The sequence below is a fragment of the Nicrophorus vespilloides genome, unplaced genomic scaffold, assembly GCF_001412225.1.
Source record: "Nicrophorus vespilloides isolate i.1.1-1 unplaced genomic scaffold, Nicve_v1.0, whole genome shotgun sequence".
NCBI classification, from domain to species: domain Eukaryota; kingdom Metazoa; phylum Arthropoda; class Insecta; order Coleoptera; family Silphidae; genus Nicrophorus; species Nicrophorus vespilloides.
Window position 1 is genome coordinate 185,912 of NW_017097173.1, and position 15,712 is coordinate 201,623.

The 15,712-nt window shown below is 31.8% G+C and overlaps 2 protein-coding genes across 2 annotated transcripts; one reads left to right on the top strand and one right to left on the bottom strand.

Annotated features, from left to right (window-relative positions):
* Nucleotides 1-156: 156 nt before the first annotated feature.
* LOC108559281 (non-canonical poly(A) RNA polymerase PAPD5-like) lies at nucleotides 157-8,293 on the top strand. Its single transcript, XM_017916512.1, has 5 exons — nucleotides 157-686; nucleotides 5,318-5,511; nucleotides 6,377-6,963; nucleotides 7,557-7,823; nucleotides 7,888-8,293. Exons 1-5 carry the CDS (start codon nucleotides 352-354, stop codon nucleotides 8,143-8,145), a joined length of 1,641 nt encoding a protein of 546 aa, XP_017772001.1. The 5' UTR covers nucleotides 157-351; the 3' UTR covers nucleotides 8,146-8,293.
* Nucleotides 8,294-10,426: 2,133 nt separating this feature from the next.
* LOC108559249 (protein TSSC1) lies at nucleotides 10,427-12,013 on the bottom strand. Its single transcript, XM_017916459.1, has 6 exons — nucleotides 11,831-12,013; nucleotides 11,366-11,773; nucleotides 11,191-11,310; nucleotides 10,917-11,137; nucleotides 10,704-10,865; nucleotides 10,427-10,651 (listed from the first exon to the last, which is right to left on the bottom strand). The coding sequence occupies exons 1-6, from the start codon at nucleotides 11,870-11,872 to the stop codon at nucleotides 10,492-10,494; spliced, it is 1,113 nt and encodes a 370-aa protein (XP_017771948.1). The 5' UTR covers nucleotides 11,873-12,013; the 3' UTR covers nucleotides 10,427-10,491.
* Nucleotides 12,014-15,712: the final 3,699 nt, after the last annotated feature.

The window sequence follows — 15,712 nt, forward strand, 5'->3', positions numbered from 1 at the left end:
TGTCAAATGGATTGTTCGAATAAATGGAAGGATGATCAGTGAATGTTGGTTGGAAATTGGTAAAAGGAAAAGCTTGAATATCCGACCATGCTTTGCAAAATGTGGAGTGGCGCCGGTGGTAGTTGGTGGTGGGGGTTGATGGTGTAAGCGTAGCAGCGTGCAGTGCAGCAGTTGGCGACACCTATCGGCTGTCAAACGTCAGTTTCTGATATCAATCTCGGTCCTCAAGGTGTGACTTGAGCGTGATTTTGTCAAGTTTTTAATCGCAGATTCCGCATTGGAAACCACATGATAGAGTGAAGCAAGTCGATCGGTTAGAAAACGGAAATACGGTGTGGAGGATATTGTTGAATGGATCCGTTGATCTCTTGCTTTCTGCCGGAACAAGAGGGTCCAGCCAAAGATCTGTGGCTTCGTTTATGGCAGACTGAACTGGAATTCGAGAATATGAACGTGAAAGACGATAACAGTGAATTGGAGGCAGTGAACAGTGTGAACAAGGGCCAGGGCCAGCACTACGCGAACGGCAAGATAGGCAAGAACAACGTGTTCATGCCGAGGAGACGGAAAATGGAGATGAACAATCCTCTGGCCAGTGTGCGGAACAAAAATTCGGAGATGTGCAAGGAGTATGGGGGAACGCCGTGGCGGAGGGAAGGCTACCACTATGGAAAAGGCGTCATAGGGTCAGTACAAGTACAAAGGGAAAAGAGCAAATAACATCATCGAATCCTCTCATTTCTAAATGTCGCACCAGAAAAACGTGCGCTCGCTCCATCAATGCGCGTACTGCGAACCACGTTTTTCTTCTCTTTTTTTTTTACTGTTCCGTCACTCGCCTCTCGTGCCCACACGACAAACTTTGACCCACAGAAATGTCTCCATGTGCTGTCAAAAGATGGCCTTGGTATTTCCACATTTTTCCCCGCATTTCGCTTGTGCTGTAACATACGGTGCAGAAAATAAATAATCGCGAAACGCAATTGTAAAAACTATTTCACGGCATGCCGCCGCCTCCCAACCTCTCTTTCTCTGCACGTTATTCCTTGCCGCTGCTTGCCGCCATTCAACCTGTTTCACCCCAATACGCAGCATGCTTCGAAATCCTCGTCTCCTCTCTTTCGCACTCTCCAAATTGTTTATTTTTATGCACTTGCTACGATCAAACATAACACGTACATTCATACTATCAAATGTATAGAATTCAACTAAATGCGATCATAATTAACATTCGATTCAATTGTACGCATATACTAATGCCTCTATTAATATCACTATAATACTTGATATAGTTAAAGAGTTAAAAAGCTTTCAAAAGTTATCAATCGTATTTGCAAGTAAAAAAATAATGTAAAATGTATCAATACACTCAATAGTGTGAATCAAGTATGTGCTTTGATACTAACCATATATGAAATTCAAAATTCTATAATATTGTTTCTACCAATTTCGTGATAAAAAGCATCTGCTATAAATAAGTAGTTCAAACGTTTAATGTAAACAAATATTGAAAATGATCAGTAAAAAAAATAACTATAACATAATAAAAAATAGAATTTATGAAACAAATACATTTCAGCTGAATTGTTCATATATGATAATATTTTTCTATTGCCTTGTTGTTTCGTTACATCTAATCAATCATAATATTGTTTGAACTAAACTTACATAGATATAGCTTACAGAAATACATAATCCTTGTCATTTAACAAAGTAATATTGAATTGTTCTTTGAACCTTTTATATCATTATTTAAAAATAACCATATTTTAATGATAATTTTGCAATATCACTTTCCATATTATAAATAACTTTATATAAATAGTAATGTTCAATTAAATCGTATTCTTATCATTTTTTTTTAACATTACTTATCAAAAAAAAAAGAAGTTCGATGTCATTTTCCTTCGTTAACAATGATACACTAAAAATAATTAATTTGTACATGCTTTAGTAACAATATTTGTAATTTATATTATGAAAATATTGCATTGCGTTGATTTTTTTAATTAATGAATCTGGGCTGCAATTCAAAAATTGCATTTAGAAATCATGCGAATGCAGTGGCAATTAGATTATTGTTACTAATAAATTGTTGATGCATTTACAAGAAAGTTCATACATTGCTCTCCAGATTGTTTATTTGAACTTGTCGGAATTAATCACATATTGCACGCGAGAGAAATTGCAATTAATCATCGATCACTAAAAATATTATTACGCAGTGCGCGCATAATAGTACTAGAAATATACTAAAAAAAAAACTATTGTTTTCTTATGTTTGTGACGATCGCGATTATCGTTTTATAATTAAAATAAGTACGTGTATAGAAATGCACGTTAATGGTTTCAGTAAATCTATTTCTATCTGTTATCATTTTGAACTGAAATAAGTGATTATTTTTATTTTCAAGTTCAATTGGAGCACTGATACATAGTTACTGCTAATTGTGCAATCAAAATGATCGAGTTCTTGTTTCCATGAAAATTCCAAGCAATAAGTCGAGTATGTTAAAAAGATCGAGTTTACACTCTGCACCTATATAAAGTGCTCTTAGGAACCCATAATAACCGTATTATGCATGTGAAAGCAATGGCAATTAAATTGTGTACATGCAATAATACTCGCTTAATGGATTGTCGACCTTATAGCAATGTTTATAAATGTGGAACATAAAAAAAACTAGTATCTTATTGTTGCTATCAATCACGCAATTTCGTTTCAATTCAATTGTATTATTCCTAATATTTTTTTCTCTAGTTTTCAGTGGATCGTAGCTCTACAGTTTTCTCTCATTCTTTTTTACTATTTCACCAAATTCGATAGCAGCCTTGACGATAATAATAAAGTATAAAAGAATAAACTATGCAAATCACATATAATGTGTATATATATATTTAATATATTGCAAAATTTTGCGTCATTATACATATTAATATTGGTTGCCTTGAACATGCTATCATTATTATTATGGCAAGCGAAAAAATAAAATATTAATGAAAGTTGCAACAATATAAGTGTGTGAGTGTTTGAAATTGTTGGCTCTGCACAGATGATTGTCGACTTTCTATTTAATGGGTCAGAAAAGTATTCGACTTATTGGCGCATTTGTAAAGTGCGATTGTCGGCAATTTTCAGTGAACTTAGGACCTCATTCATTTAAACATATTGATTTGTAACTAAAACAGGAATTTCTAAAGTGCGAATAATTTTTCCATTAATGCATGTGCAAACGAATTAATTAAAAAATATTAGTATTTAATATATGCCACGTGTAGGTTTTTAATCTTATTAGAGCATATATTTGTTTTGATTTTCCCACCTACAATTAAATAAATACTAAAAAAAGTGTGTTACATTATAATTGAACAATAAAAAAAAAAAGGAAACTTGTATGCTAAACGAGGTCGTGTAGATTTCTCTTAAATTCCTTTAAAATGTTTGAAAATTGATTTATTAGCAGTAAACCAAATGTTGAGACTTTTCACCAGTTGCCATGAATTTACAACTAGTTACCAAGATTCAATTGATATTTTATTGTAGACATGAGAGTAAATTATGTTAAAGAAATGGTTGCTTTGTTGAAACTTTGCAATAAAACTTTATTGATTTAATTTGATGCTTTTGGAAATGAAAGGGTTGCGAGGACAATAAAATATTGATCAAGCAAAGTCTAATTCGCATATTATTTCTTACAGAAATGCGTTTTGAGATGAGAAGCCAAGTGAACATTAATGTCCTGTATTATGATAAAAAAATTGCCACCTTCTTACTTAACTACACTTACAAACTGAATAATCGTACGGCTTCTGCTTTGAAAGTATAAAATAAGCAGAAAAATAGTCGCGCGTCATAATAGTATTCTATAAATGCAAATATTTTTATTTTAAAAGTCAAACAATTAATAAGAATAATAGGGAAGGTGTTGTGCATACAACAGATTAGCATAGTTACATTTGTACAAAATGAGAAATTAGCCGGCCTTCTGTGTTTTCCAGAACCGGATATACAAGATTTAATAAAAAAAAAACACCTTGAATGTATTTTATAGGTATTTTTTTTAAAATAAGGTTTGAATAAATTTTGAATTCTTCGCGATACTATCCCATTTGCAGCGAGTATTTCAATTATACCTTATACAAATAGAAAAAGAAATGAACTTTAGGTTTGCTTACACCGAAATTTTACGTTTGCAAATAAAATTTGGACTGTTTTCGCTCGAACGAAGCAAACAAAACAAAAATAATTATTTACTGGTTGAATGTTTCGAAAAAAGAGATAAGAGACGCTCGCAATTATCGACCAACACTTTGATCTATCACCAATTGCGTATCATTAATTGCTGTTTGGAGATTAATGTTGAAATTATCGAATTTAACGTTTGTAATATTTTAAAATGTGTAATGTGTAATGGACATGATTTTAGAAGAATCGATATGTTATTGAGATCAGAACGTATGAGTTTTATTGCCAAATCAACTTTAATTAATACGCATTTTTGCATTGAACGTGTCCTGAATAAATTACGTATTAGATCGAGTGTCAATGCCGTTCAAAGAAGGCCATCGGGTTTTAGAATAGTGAAATGCGGTGTATGTGTGTGCAGATACCGCACATGTATCCTAAATATATCGCGACTATATTTTCTTGCTTAACTATATTATATTGTACTCTCGTAATGCGACGAGATAGATTTTTTTAGTGTTGTTTTCAATTGCTGTGCTTTTGGAAAAGTCTCATTGGAGCACAATGGGTTCGATGCTCATTCGAGAGGCGATTTTAATTGGTGCGCACAGTTAGTCTCCCTTAACGAATTTACTCATCGCACCGAACACTTTAATTAGTCTAATTGCATTATATTAAATGTTTAGACGCTCGTTGTTGTGTTAAGAAAAGCACGGGAAAGAAAGGACGATTGTATTATTATCATTACACCGGTAATATTGTAATGATGTTAGAGAGAAGCGCTAATTAACGAGTTGATAAAAATCAACTCTTTAATTTACGGTCGCACTGCTCTGCTAAGTTTAATTATTTAACTAATCAGTTTAAATGAATAAGTAAAGTTTTTTAAAAAAAACTTTACCATAAACGAGGATTTACGACTTCGTCAAAAACAAGTAAATCAGATTCATAAAACGTTGATTACCGAGTTATCTTGTAGTAAATACGTTTTAGTTAGATATTTTATGAAACATTCTTTCACGCAACTTAGCTGATAATTTCACATTTTCTTATTGAATAGAATGCAAAATTTGTTTAAATGATGTTAATGTTTTTTTTTTGTTTTTTTTCTAATATAAATATATTTTGCAGGTTGCATCAAGAAATCGAACATTTTTACGAATATATGTCGCCCACGCATGTGGAACACACAGTAAGAGGAGAGGTGATAGCCCAAATCAAAACGATTATTACAAACCTATGGCCGGAGGCGAAAGTACAAGTTTTTGGTTCATACCGCACCGGCCTTTACTTACCCACCAGTGATATAGATCTTGTAGTTATAGGTGAGTTATACTGTTAACGTTGTATTCTTTTTTACTTTTCAGATTTAGTTCAAATGATACGGTTTGGTGAGCTCAGACAGGACTATAGGTGTATTTATACAGATAGCCACCTAACACGGCTCCCCGTTTCGCCGCGATGCGCTCGAATGATCCGAGCGGTTCATCATAATTTTAATTACATAATGGTCCACTTTTTATTTTGAACAGTTACTACGTATATTTACGATTCTCTCTTTTTTTTTTCTTCAATTCGATACTCTCCTTATGCCAATGACCGAGAAGAGCGCATCCCGATCTCTCAACTTAAACACGTTCCTCTCAACTAAGAGAAATGCTTTCAATTTGCGTTGTTTATAATGCGGATGTAAATCTCGTGTGTCTTGCCTCGAGCAATTTATTGTTTCTCTTCGTGCCAATGACCAGCGAAAGAATTTCCGTCTACCCTTTATTTCCTTTTCGTAAATGGTAATCTTATTAATTCACTATTTGTTACCATGGAAACACTTGTCGATGGTAATCTGTTCGAAATAAGTGAAAGTGGAAATGATTGACTATTAGCAAGATTTTGGTCTGGTGATTGCGGATGATGAAAAGTGAAATATGATAGAAAATAGAAGGTCGACTCTTCCCGGTAGTGAAAAGTGGGCTTATTTATTTTAATAATAAACGAGAAGGTGAATGACTTTCTCCAGGATGAACGCTAATTATATTAAAAGAAAATTTTGGTAAAGTGAAATTCGTGGTATTAATGTTTGTTATTAATTAATATTTTCAAATTGATCAATCAGGTATAATTATTGGCTTGTTTATGTCATTGTTTAATTATTTACTATGGATTAGTTTAACTGATGTTTGATTTTTATAGGTAAATGGGCAGATCTTCCGTTGAGGACGTTAGAGAAAAAGTTCCTCGACAAGGGTATTGTGGACGAGCAAAACATAAAAGTGCTGGACAAGGCGTCTGTGCCAATAGTGAAATTAACTGATAAGAGGACGGATGTGAAAGTGGACATATCGTTCAACATGAGCAACGGTATCAAATCAGCGGAGCTGATAGCGACGTTCATGCAGCGGTATCCGGTGCTTCCGAAGCTGGTATACGTGCTGAAGCAGTTCCTTTTGGAGAGGGAGCTCAACGAGGTGTTCACCGGTGGCATATCCAGCTATAGCTTGATCCTCATGTGCATAAGCTTCCTGCAGCTGCACCCCCGTCCCGACGACGTTGACAAGAACCCCAACCTGGGCGTTTTGCTCATCGAATTCCTCGAGCTGTATGGTCGGAAGTTCAATTACGTGTCGACGGGCATCCGTATTCGCGACGACGGCCGCTACATCACCAAGGAGGAAATGCAAAAGGACATGACGGACGGACACAGGCCCAGTCTGCTCTGCATAGAAGATCCACTTTTACCCACTAACGACATAGGTCGTAGCAGCTATGGAGTTCTGCAGGTACGTCATCATAAATAAACAAATTAAAATCTCATTCCACCCAAATATTACGTAAATAATTTGCAGAAACACAATATTGCGAAACAATCTAATTAATGCTCCTATAATGAAATGATTCTCAAAACAGTTTTATGATGCTAGGACAAATTTGTTGAATGCAGGTTAAAGAATAAAATCGAAGATATCGATACATTATTTGTTTCGCCTATTCAACGATAAACTGATCTTTGTCAACTGACCCACTATAAAGATAACTATTACACAACACAACAGGATATGTGTTAAACAATCATTTGGTGTATATGGTTTTTTTACTGAATCCTTTGATCACGAAATTAATTTACTTTAACTATAAGCATAAAAGTGGTTAAATTACATAAATACAAAATATTACATAATAATATGAAATGATTAAAATTGGCATTTAAATTTTAAAATTGTGCTAACTTCGAATACAAAGTTTAGATATGGGTGATTATAATTAAACGTCCACATTTTTTATATGCTTAAATAGATTTTTTGTTGTTGTTGAATTATGTATTTTATGTTATGTTGAAAATGAAAGACAACTTTGTTACTTGTTATGTTTTTAGGTGAAAAGAACATTCGACCATGCGTACCACACATTATCGTTCGCAGTGAATCCACAGATGTCGAATGTCGATTGCAACAAATCTTCAATTTTATACAAATTATTGAAAGTGACCGATGATGTGATTCGTTATAGACATTGGATGAAGTCCCAGTTTGGGTCGATTCAAAACACGCACACGAAAAACTGCATTTCGCCACCGAGGGGCAAGTGTTCGTTATCGAGGGCGGGTTCGACGGGCAGCGTTGACAGCCGAGGATCATCAGAGGTAATTTGCATCGACGATGTTTCATGTAATAATAATAATGTTTTGTGATGTATTGTTGAATCAGGATTCAGAGTCGCCCACAGGTGAAGCATTACCCAACCCCACGGAAATGATACGGCGGGAAACGCACGCGCCGATCAGCAGCCACAGGCCGTCCGACGTTCGTACAACGACGTACACGCGGCGGAAATACTCGAGGCCCAACCCCAACAATGAAACGCCCCACATAACCTCGACGCAAAGCATCCGAAGAAGCGCGAAGAAGTCAACGAACAAGTACAACTCCTCACACCACTACAACAGGATAGAGACTAAAGAGTGAGGGTGCGTTTGAAAAAGACTACGGATATGTAACTACTTTTACTCAAACATCTTATACACAAACTAGCGAAACGCTAGGACTGCCATATAACATAGATATCGCCAAAAAAAAAAATAGAGAAAATAATGAAAACCAGAGAAAAAAAAAATGAGAAAAAGATGAAAATATTTGTTACTTATGATGTGAACGGTCGATTTTTTAAGAATTTTTTTAAAATAATTTTTTTTCCAGATAAAAAGAATAACTTCCCGCGCGGAGCAAGTTTGTGTATTATGCAATAACAGCTTTCATACATTATTTTTTAATTTTGTTTTTAATTTAAGCATAGTTGCAAGTAGGTTACCAATTACTTATGTTGTTTTAAGTACAGTTGTATCGAATTGCCTTGAAATAACAATAGTTCATTTTTTTAAAGAAAAATAATCCTACACTTTATATAATACTCATACACGCATATATATATATACACACATACATAATTGATTGAACTGTAAATATCTATAAATAGTATTAAAAATTTTAATCGGTAGAAGAAAAAAAAACACTAACATTAAGTTGTAATCATTGCTTTTCTTTAAATTCTTTTCTTTTCTGTTGGGAGTCATTTTAATTTGTAGTTTCCTTTATAAATTCAATTTTAATTCAATTTTTTTATTGTCACATTACTAAGAGTATTTCAAGGCCATTTTTTTTAAAACTGTATATATGTATCTACTAAATTTGTATAGTCATTATAAATATAGAAAACGAAAATAATGCAACTTTGTACACATCCCCCAAATTCATAAGTATTTGTGATAATAATTCTTTTTTTGTCTCAGAGATGAGCGGAATTGAAAACGCGATTTGGGGTTGTGCGCATCTGCGAAGAGAAAAAAATGTGTTTAAAGTGTGCGAAAACTGCAAAACAAAAACGTTTTCTTTATTGACATTATGATTGAGTCATCTATCGTTTGATTTTTTTTAAATGGGAATTGTACATACATATATTTTTTTTACGATTTTTAGTTGTGTTCCTATTCTCATATTCGTTCTCTTTTTCCAAACGTCTCTTCATTGGGCAGATTTGACATCTGCCCTGAACTTATTAGCAAAGCCCCTCCCCTCAACCAATCAAAGTTCTCGAAGTGTCGTGAACGTTCGTGTATCAATCAAACAATCAATCGATGGGTGCAATATCGAATCTGTGAAACTTCTAAAACAAAAACTAATTTCTGACATCTGCGCAGTTCATCTGAAAAAAATAATAATAAGATATTAATAATATTGAAAAGTAATAATTAAAAAAAAAAACATGATGTAAATTATTAGTTTGTAATTTATTTATAGAGAAAAAAAAAGTTGATAAAAAAAAATAAGAAAATATTGTGATAATATATAAGATGATGAGGCAGAGAAGATTATATTATTGTAACAAATTTTAATCTTACTTTGTATTCTTTTTTTTTTTAAATGTAACATTTATATTGTATACATTTTTTTTTGTTTCCTCTATATATTTTTTTTCTTTCTGTTGCATTTGTTGTGTGAATTTTATGTTAATCAGTAATTTTTATTTAAACAAAAAAAAAATAATGATTTAGACCGGGCGATATGATATAATTATATAAACAAAAAAAACAATAAAAAAAGAAGAGCATTGAATATTTAAATAAATAAAGTTTAGATGCTGCAGCTGGAAAAAACAAACCTTATTCGAAAGTAATCTCTTGATTTTATAATCAACAGTGTCTCTGGATCCTTGTCTTTACGAACGGTACTTTTTTGTTTGTTTGTTTGCTATTTAGGTGAGTTTGCAAAAGGTGCCTGTAGGTTTCCTACAAAATGTTGAGTTCTTTATATGTTTAAGTTTATTTATAGTCCGAAATCTATTTATAAATTATTTATATAAATATATATATATAAGTAGGTTGTATAATGTGAAGGAAAGTGGTCTGGGCTCGGGGGCAGATTGAACATTTTAGTGCTTGTACATTGAAGGGATAATTCGGTTTTCTTTTTGTAGGCATAGGCAGTGAGTCATATCCAGTACAAACTTTCGAAACAAATTGTGAATGTGAATGAGTGAATTATATATATATATTTAAAAAAAAAAACATAAAAAAAAGTAATACTTGCATAAAAAAGTCATTATTTATAAGCCGCAAGATTTTTTTGATGTAAGATTTTTACAAATTGTTATGGAAATATATTTTATATCTTGTGGCTATGTAGCATTTTAATTAAGACCCATCCCAATAGTATTTTTATAGATTTTGGAATAATTAAACAATTTAATAAATAACACGTTTATTCTCAGATGTTTCGATTAGACTTAATTACATTGTATACGAATTTCGAGTTAATTTAAAGCATAATTTGATATTTCAATGATTTTTTTACTCTGGAAATCAACAATCTTCCGTCGTAAGACAACGACGCAAAGACCCATGGTTCTGCATGTGACCATTCTGCGCAATACACGCTATCTTCATGTTCAGACCATTGCAAGGGACCATCCTGCAGTCTGCAACAATCTTAATGTAATTTAACATAAAAGATATGATTACAAAACTTACACTTGCTTCGATTCGGTTAAGTCGGCGCTGTAATCCGAGATGTTAGTATCATTTGCAATTTCTGAACTAACACTCGCTGCACACGAGATTAACACCCTCGCATCCGAGCTAGCAGACAACAGAAGTTGATCATGGAATGGATTGAACCTCACGCACCAAACCCTTTAAATCTTACATGTTAACGAATGCAGCAACGATATATCAGAAAATTACCAATGGGAATGATCGCTTCTGGAATACACTGGCTGATTCGTTTGTCTGAAATCCCAAATCTTGATGCATCCATCATCGCCGCACGTAGCTAGATGGTATTGCTTGTTCAAATTAAAATCCAAATCTCTCAAAAGCTGGGCATGGCAGCTATCAATGTGCCAAGCCAATTGTCCTGATCGAATGTCATAAGTTTTCAAATGAGTCTCAGTTGCTGTGGTGAACTGTTGATTACACATACTTTGGTGAAATATCTAATAGGATTACACATATTTACTTGATTACAATTTTGGTGAGGATTCCATTTCCCTGCTATATATTTCGAGTTACTTTTATTCTCCATATTCATGGACAGTACATTTTTAGCATTCATTTCAGATATATCCCACAAGTCCACCTACAAAAACAATCATTTTTGTTTAAAGTTAAATCAAATATATCTTTAATAATACCTGATTTCCCATGACTGTTATACACTTGTTCTCATCACTCGGATGAAATTCATTGGTGATAATATCCTCCCCATCAGCTATTTGAAAATTATTCTGCACCTCCAACGATTCAATCTGATCAACATCACCCGCTTCTGGAACTTTCAATATTGATGTCTGCTTAGTGCAGGTGATATTTTCATTGTCAACAGCATTGTAGCAGCTGGACAGTAAATTGGCATGTATTGGACTGGAGTTTAACTTCCAGATTTCCCCAAAGGAATGATAGTAGACTAAATTTTTCAATGTGGAGTTTTCCTCATCAAATTCTACTAGGTGTACTTGATTCTTGGCTTGCTTCAATGATTGCGTGCCAATGAAGAATCTAATCTTTTCAGTTTCAGCCCACTGGGGAGTCAATACCCTTGCCTGAAACACATTGAAAAGTTATTTAACATACCAGAATGATGTTTTTTTTTTGTATACTTGGAACTCTAATCCGTAAATTACAGAATTTTCTTGATCCATTTTAAAATTAAAACATAAGTGAATATTTGATTTTCTTTTTTGTTGTTACTGCAATATTTCTACCCCTAATTGGTACTTGCAATATTTGTTGTTATTAGCACCAAAAACCGGATTGAAATTGACGTACATTGACATATATGACGTCATTTGACGTGTAAAAGTTTGTAAAGTTGGTTACGCACATATTTCTATTGGTAATCCGGATATTCATATACAGAATGTTACAAGCGGTAATCCGCGGTAATTTTGAATTTTATTAAAACATTCAAAGTCTTAACATTTTTAAATCACGATGATTCAGCAATGGATTAAAAAATAATTAAATATAATGAACTTTGCTTCTTTTGCCTTCTTATTAATTTACATTATATAATTGTTGCTTTATATATACCTCTCATCTTGTAGTCTACTTACTCCAGTTAGTACATATCTAAGTTACGCACTACACTTTTGTAGCTTCATTCATAAATGAGTATTTGGTATAATTGTTCAATTCTCAATCAAATTATTAAATTTGTCGTCTAGAAGAAATATTACGTTTCAATACATTATTTAATTACAATAAAGTATTGTGTTTAAAAACTACTAATAGAATTCTTAGTGCGGGCGCATTTTTTTGAAATGTTGCACCTTCTTCTGATATCTGCATTTTGTGCAGCGTCTGTTAACTCTGTAGGACCAATAAAAGTGTTAACAAATATTACAGGTAAGTCAAATTCTGATAGATAATTCTGAAGATATAATTGACTTTGAGGCATATTTTCTATATAACGGGACAACAGATTAGGATGTTAGTTCATAGGTGCATGCTAACTTTGAACTTTACACTGTACTTGAATATTTATCTTCTATTAAATAAGTAGTTCAATAATTAGTAGAAATAATTATTTTACAAACAAATTGCGTTGTCTGTGAAAAATGTTAAATGTCGCAAAGCGTTCGCAGAGCGGAGTGATGAAATTTATTAATAAAAAAAATTAGTGTTAATACAACATAAATTAAACAAAAAGATATAATTGTATCAATTTAGTTTATTTGGTGATTCTCGTCATTTTTTATTTGAGTATATATGAATATTTTCTTCTAATTGACACCTATTTCTGCCAAACTGAAATCACATTATTCGAAGAACAGTCACTTTCACACAATTTTTAGAAAAAAAATCTTTGTCGATTCTTCCTTGTAAAAAGGTTCGTCTTACTTTATTTTGTTTGTATTATCCAGAATTGTTGGGCTTAGAAGGATTGAACCACAGATTTAGACCCTTTTGAGCAATGTCTCAATTCCAATTTTATTATAGAGTTACCATTTTCTAGTTAAAACGATTACATTTAGATAAATGCACGAATCAAGAAAAATACAAATACGTGCGTTACGCAATAGCAGAAAGAAACCGTGACATCTGTAACCATCCTTGGAAATATTTAGGGCAATGGCAATACTTTTCTCGTTGCCGTAACAACGGCATCCAAGATAGACCTATTTTGTTATGTTACAGCTCAATTGTTGTTATCGGCCCTCTATGTGCATTTCACTTAACAATGAAACTTTTTCTTAAATTAGGATCATTAACATTTAAAGCTATGCTTGTTTACATTTTTTGGCAGGAACTTCTTCAATTTATTATTATATTTATATTCATATTTTTTTACTTAGTTGCTAATTAGGTTTTCTAGATTTATCCTGAATTAACTCATTTCTACTTCATGTTTTGCAGCCAAACTCCATTTAAGCACTTCTTTTCAAGAACTATTAACGTTTTAATAAAAGCGCCTTGAACGAATATGTTTCATCTTTGATACAGATTAGTTTATCTTAGATTTGCATTATGAGACTGTTTTAAATTCTATTGGCCAAATCATGAAACTTTGTAACGAAGAATTCGAACTCTTACGGGAACTTCTGAAATGTTATCCTCAATTCAATTGAAGATTATTTTATCAGCTCATCGTTTTGATCGTTGATCGGAGTGAAAATATATTTTTTTTGGTCGTTACGGAAACTAATTGTGACATTGTAATTCGAGTTTTCTTTTTATATTTCGTTTCTTTTTTTAAATACAACCTCAATCCATAGTGGCAGTCTGTTCCAGTTAGTTCATATCAAAGTTGTGCACTATATTCACTCTTTTATAAAACTGTGTACATAAGAAATTAAGAGAAACAAGTGTATTTTTCAATTCACAATATCTGAATATTAATGCAATCAAAAGGAATAAAAATAACAACTTCTGGTGTAAACGGAAATGTTGCACATTCTACTGTTATCTGCATTTTGTGCAGCCTCGGTTTGCTCCTTGGAACCAATCAAAATATTTCCAAATATCACAGGTAAATCGAATAATTTGAAATTCACTTTTAATTTAAATTCAATGAGATAGCAATAAATGAAGTGTACTAGTCATACGTTGTAATAGCTCTTAAGAAATTATAGATATAATACATGTTAACATTGGACTTTACACAAAGATTGAAAAATTTTACGCATTTCCTTACTTTTATTTAAAAATCATTATGTTTACTTATAATATTCTCAATGAAATTCGTAAATTTAAGTATTCAATATAACAAATATGACTTGTATTTGTTGTTAATATAATTAGTGGCTGATGAAAACAACAAATTATAAAAATTTCACAAATATTTCTATTTAATACATTCTCAAATAAAAATTAAGTTATATAGTAAAATAGCTCATTTAAAAAAAAATACAAAATTTATATCTAAAACTTTATTTTTTTTTAAAAGTAGATTAAGATATACGAGTAAGGTCAGAATAAAAAGAGAAATGTTGAAGAAATTGAAGTATACATAACGGATTAAGTAAGTAAATTACGAAGGAGGCAAGATCAAACGACAAGCAAAAAAAAAATCTTGAACTATGTCAAATTTATTTATTATTCGAGGCTCGTTTCTCTCCATATCTTTTAAATTTGTATAAACTTGCACCAAAACAAACATAGATGGAGAGGCTTCCAAACATTCATTGTTTAAATCTATAATTCACTATTTTTTTTTTCTATAAGAAAAAGTGTTGAATTGTGATAATTTGATCGATTTATCTAATTTATTGATGTTATATTCTGTCGAAGGTTTTCTAGAGATATTTATGAATACGTTGAATGAATGTTGTATCAAGAACATTGCGTGATGAAAACGTATTTGCATAAAGAAAAATGTAAAATAATAAGAAAAACGTACATTCATTAAAAATTCTTATGTAAGTTATGAACGAAAGATAATGTTTAATTGTTCTGTTGTTGTTGAAGATCTTCAAATTAATTAATTAAGATAATTATTGTCTTAATTATGTAACTCAACATTTCTTTGGAAATTATAAATGGTTAACAGAAAAAAAGTTACAACTCGTAATTTATAATCAATTAAATTTCTATTCGATATATGAATCAACGAGAAGTTCCTGTTTACTACACATTTTACTATTTATACAAATTTCATTTAGAATTGTCAATAAACTTTGTAACTAAATTAAATGTAATGAATAATTAACACCAGGTGACATTTTTTTTTTTAAATAATTGTACAAGATAATTGCATAATAAGCACGTACACTTACATTTTATACTTGAGACATTAATTGCAATGTCATTAAATGAAGTTATTATAGAAAAGATGATTGATATTGCAATAAATAATTTACAGATCGAGCAATTTTAATTTGTTCTATTTTCTAGTTAAATTATCGCATCAATTGAACGGGAAACGAAGAAAATAGTTTGATGAAATGAGAAAAACATCGGTTTAAACCAAAATAGGCAGCAAATATGAAATACATCATCACTAATATAATTAACACCTAATATTGAGATGCGAAATGACA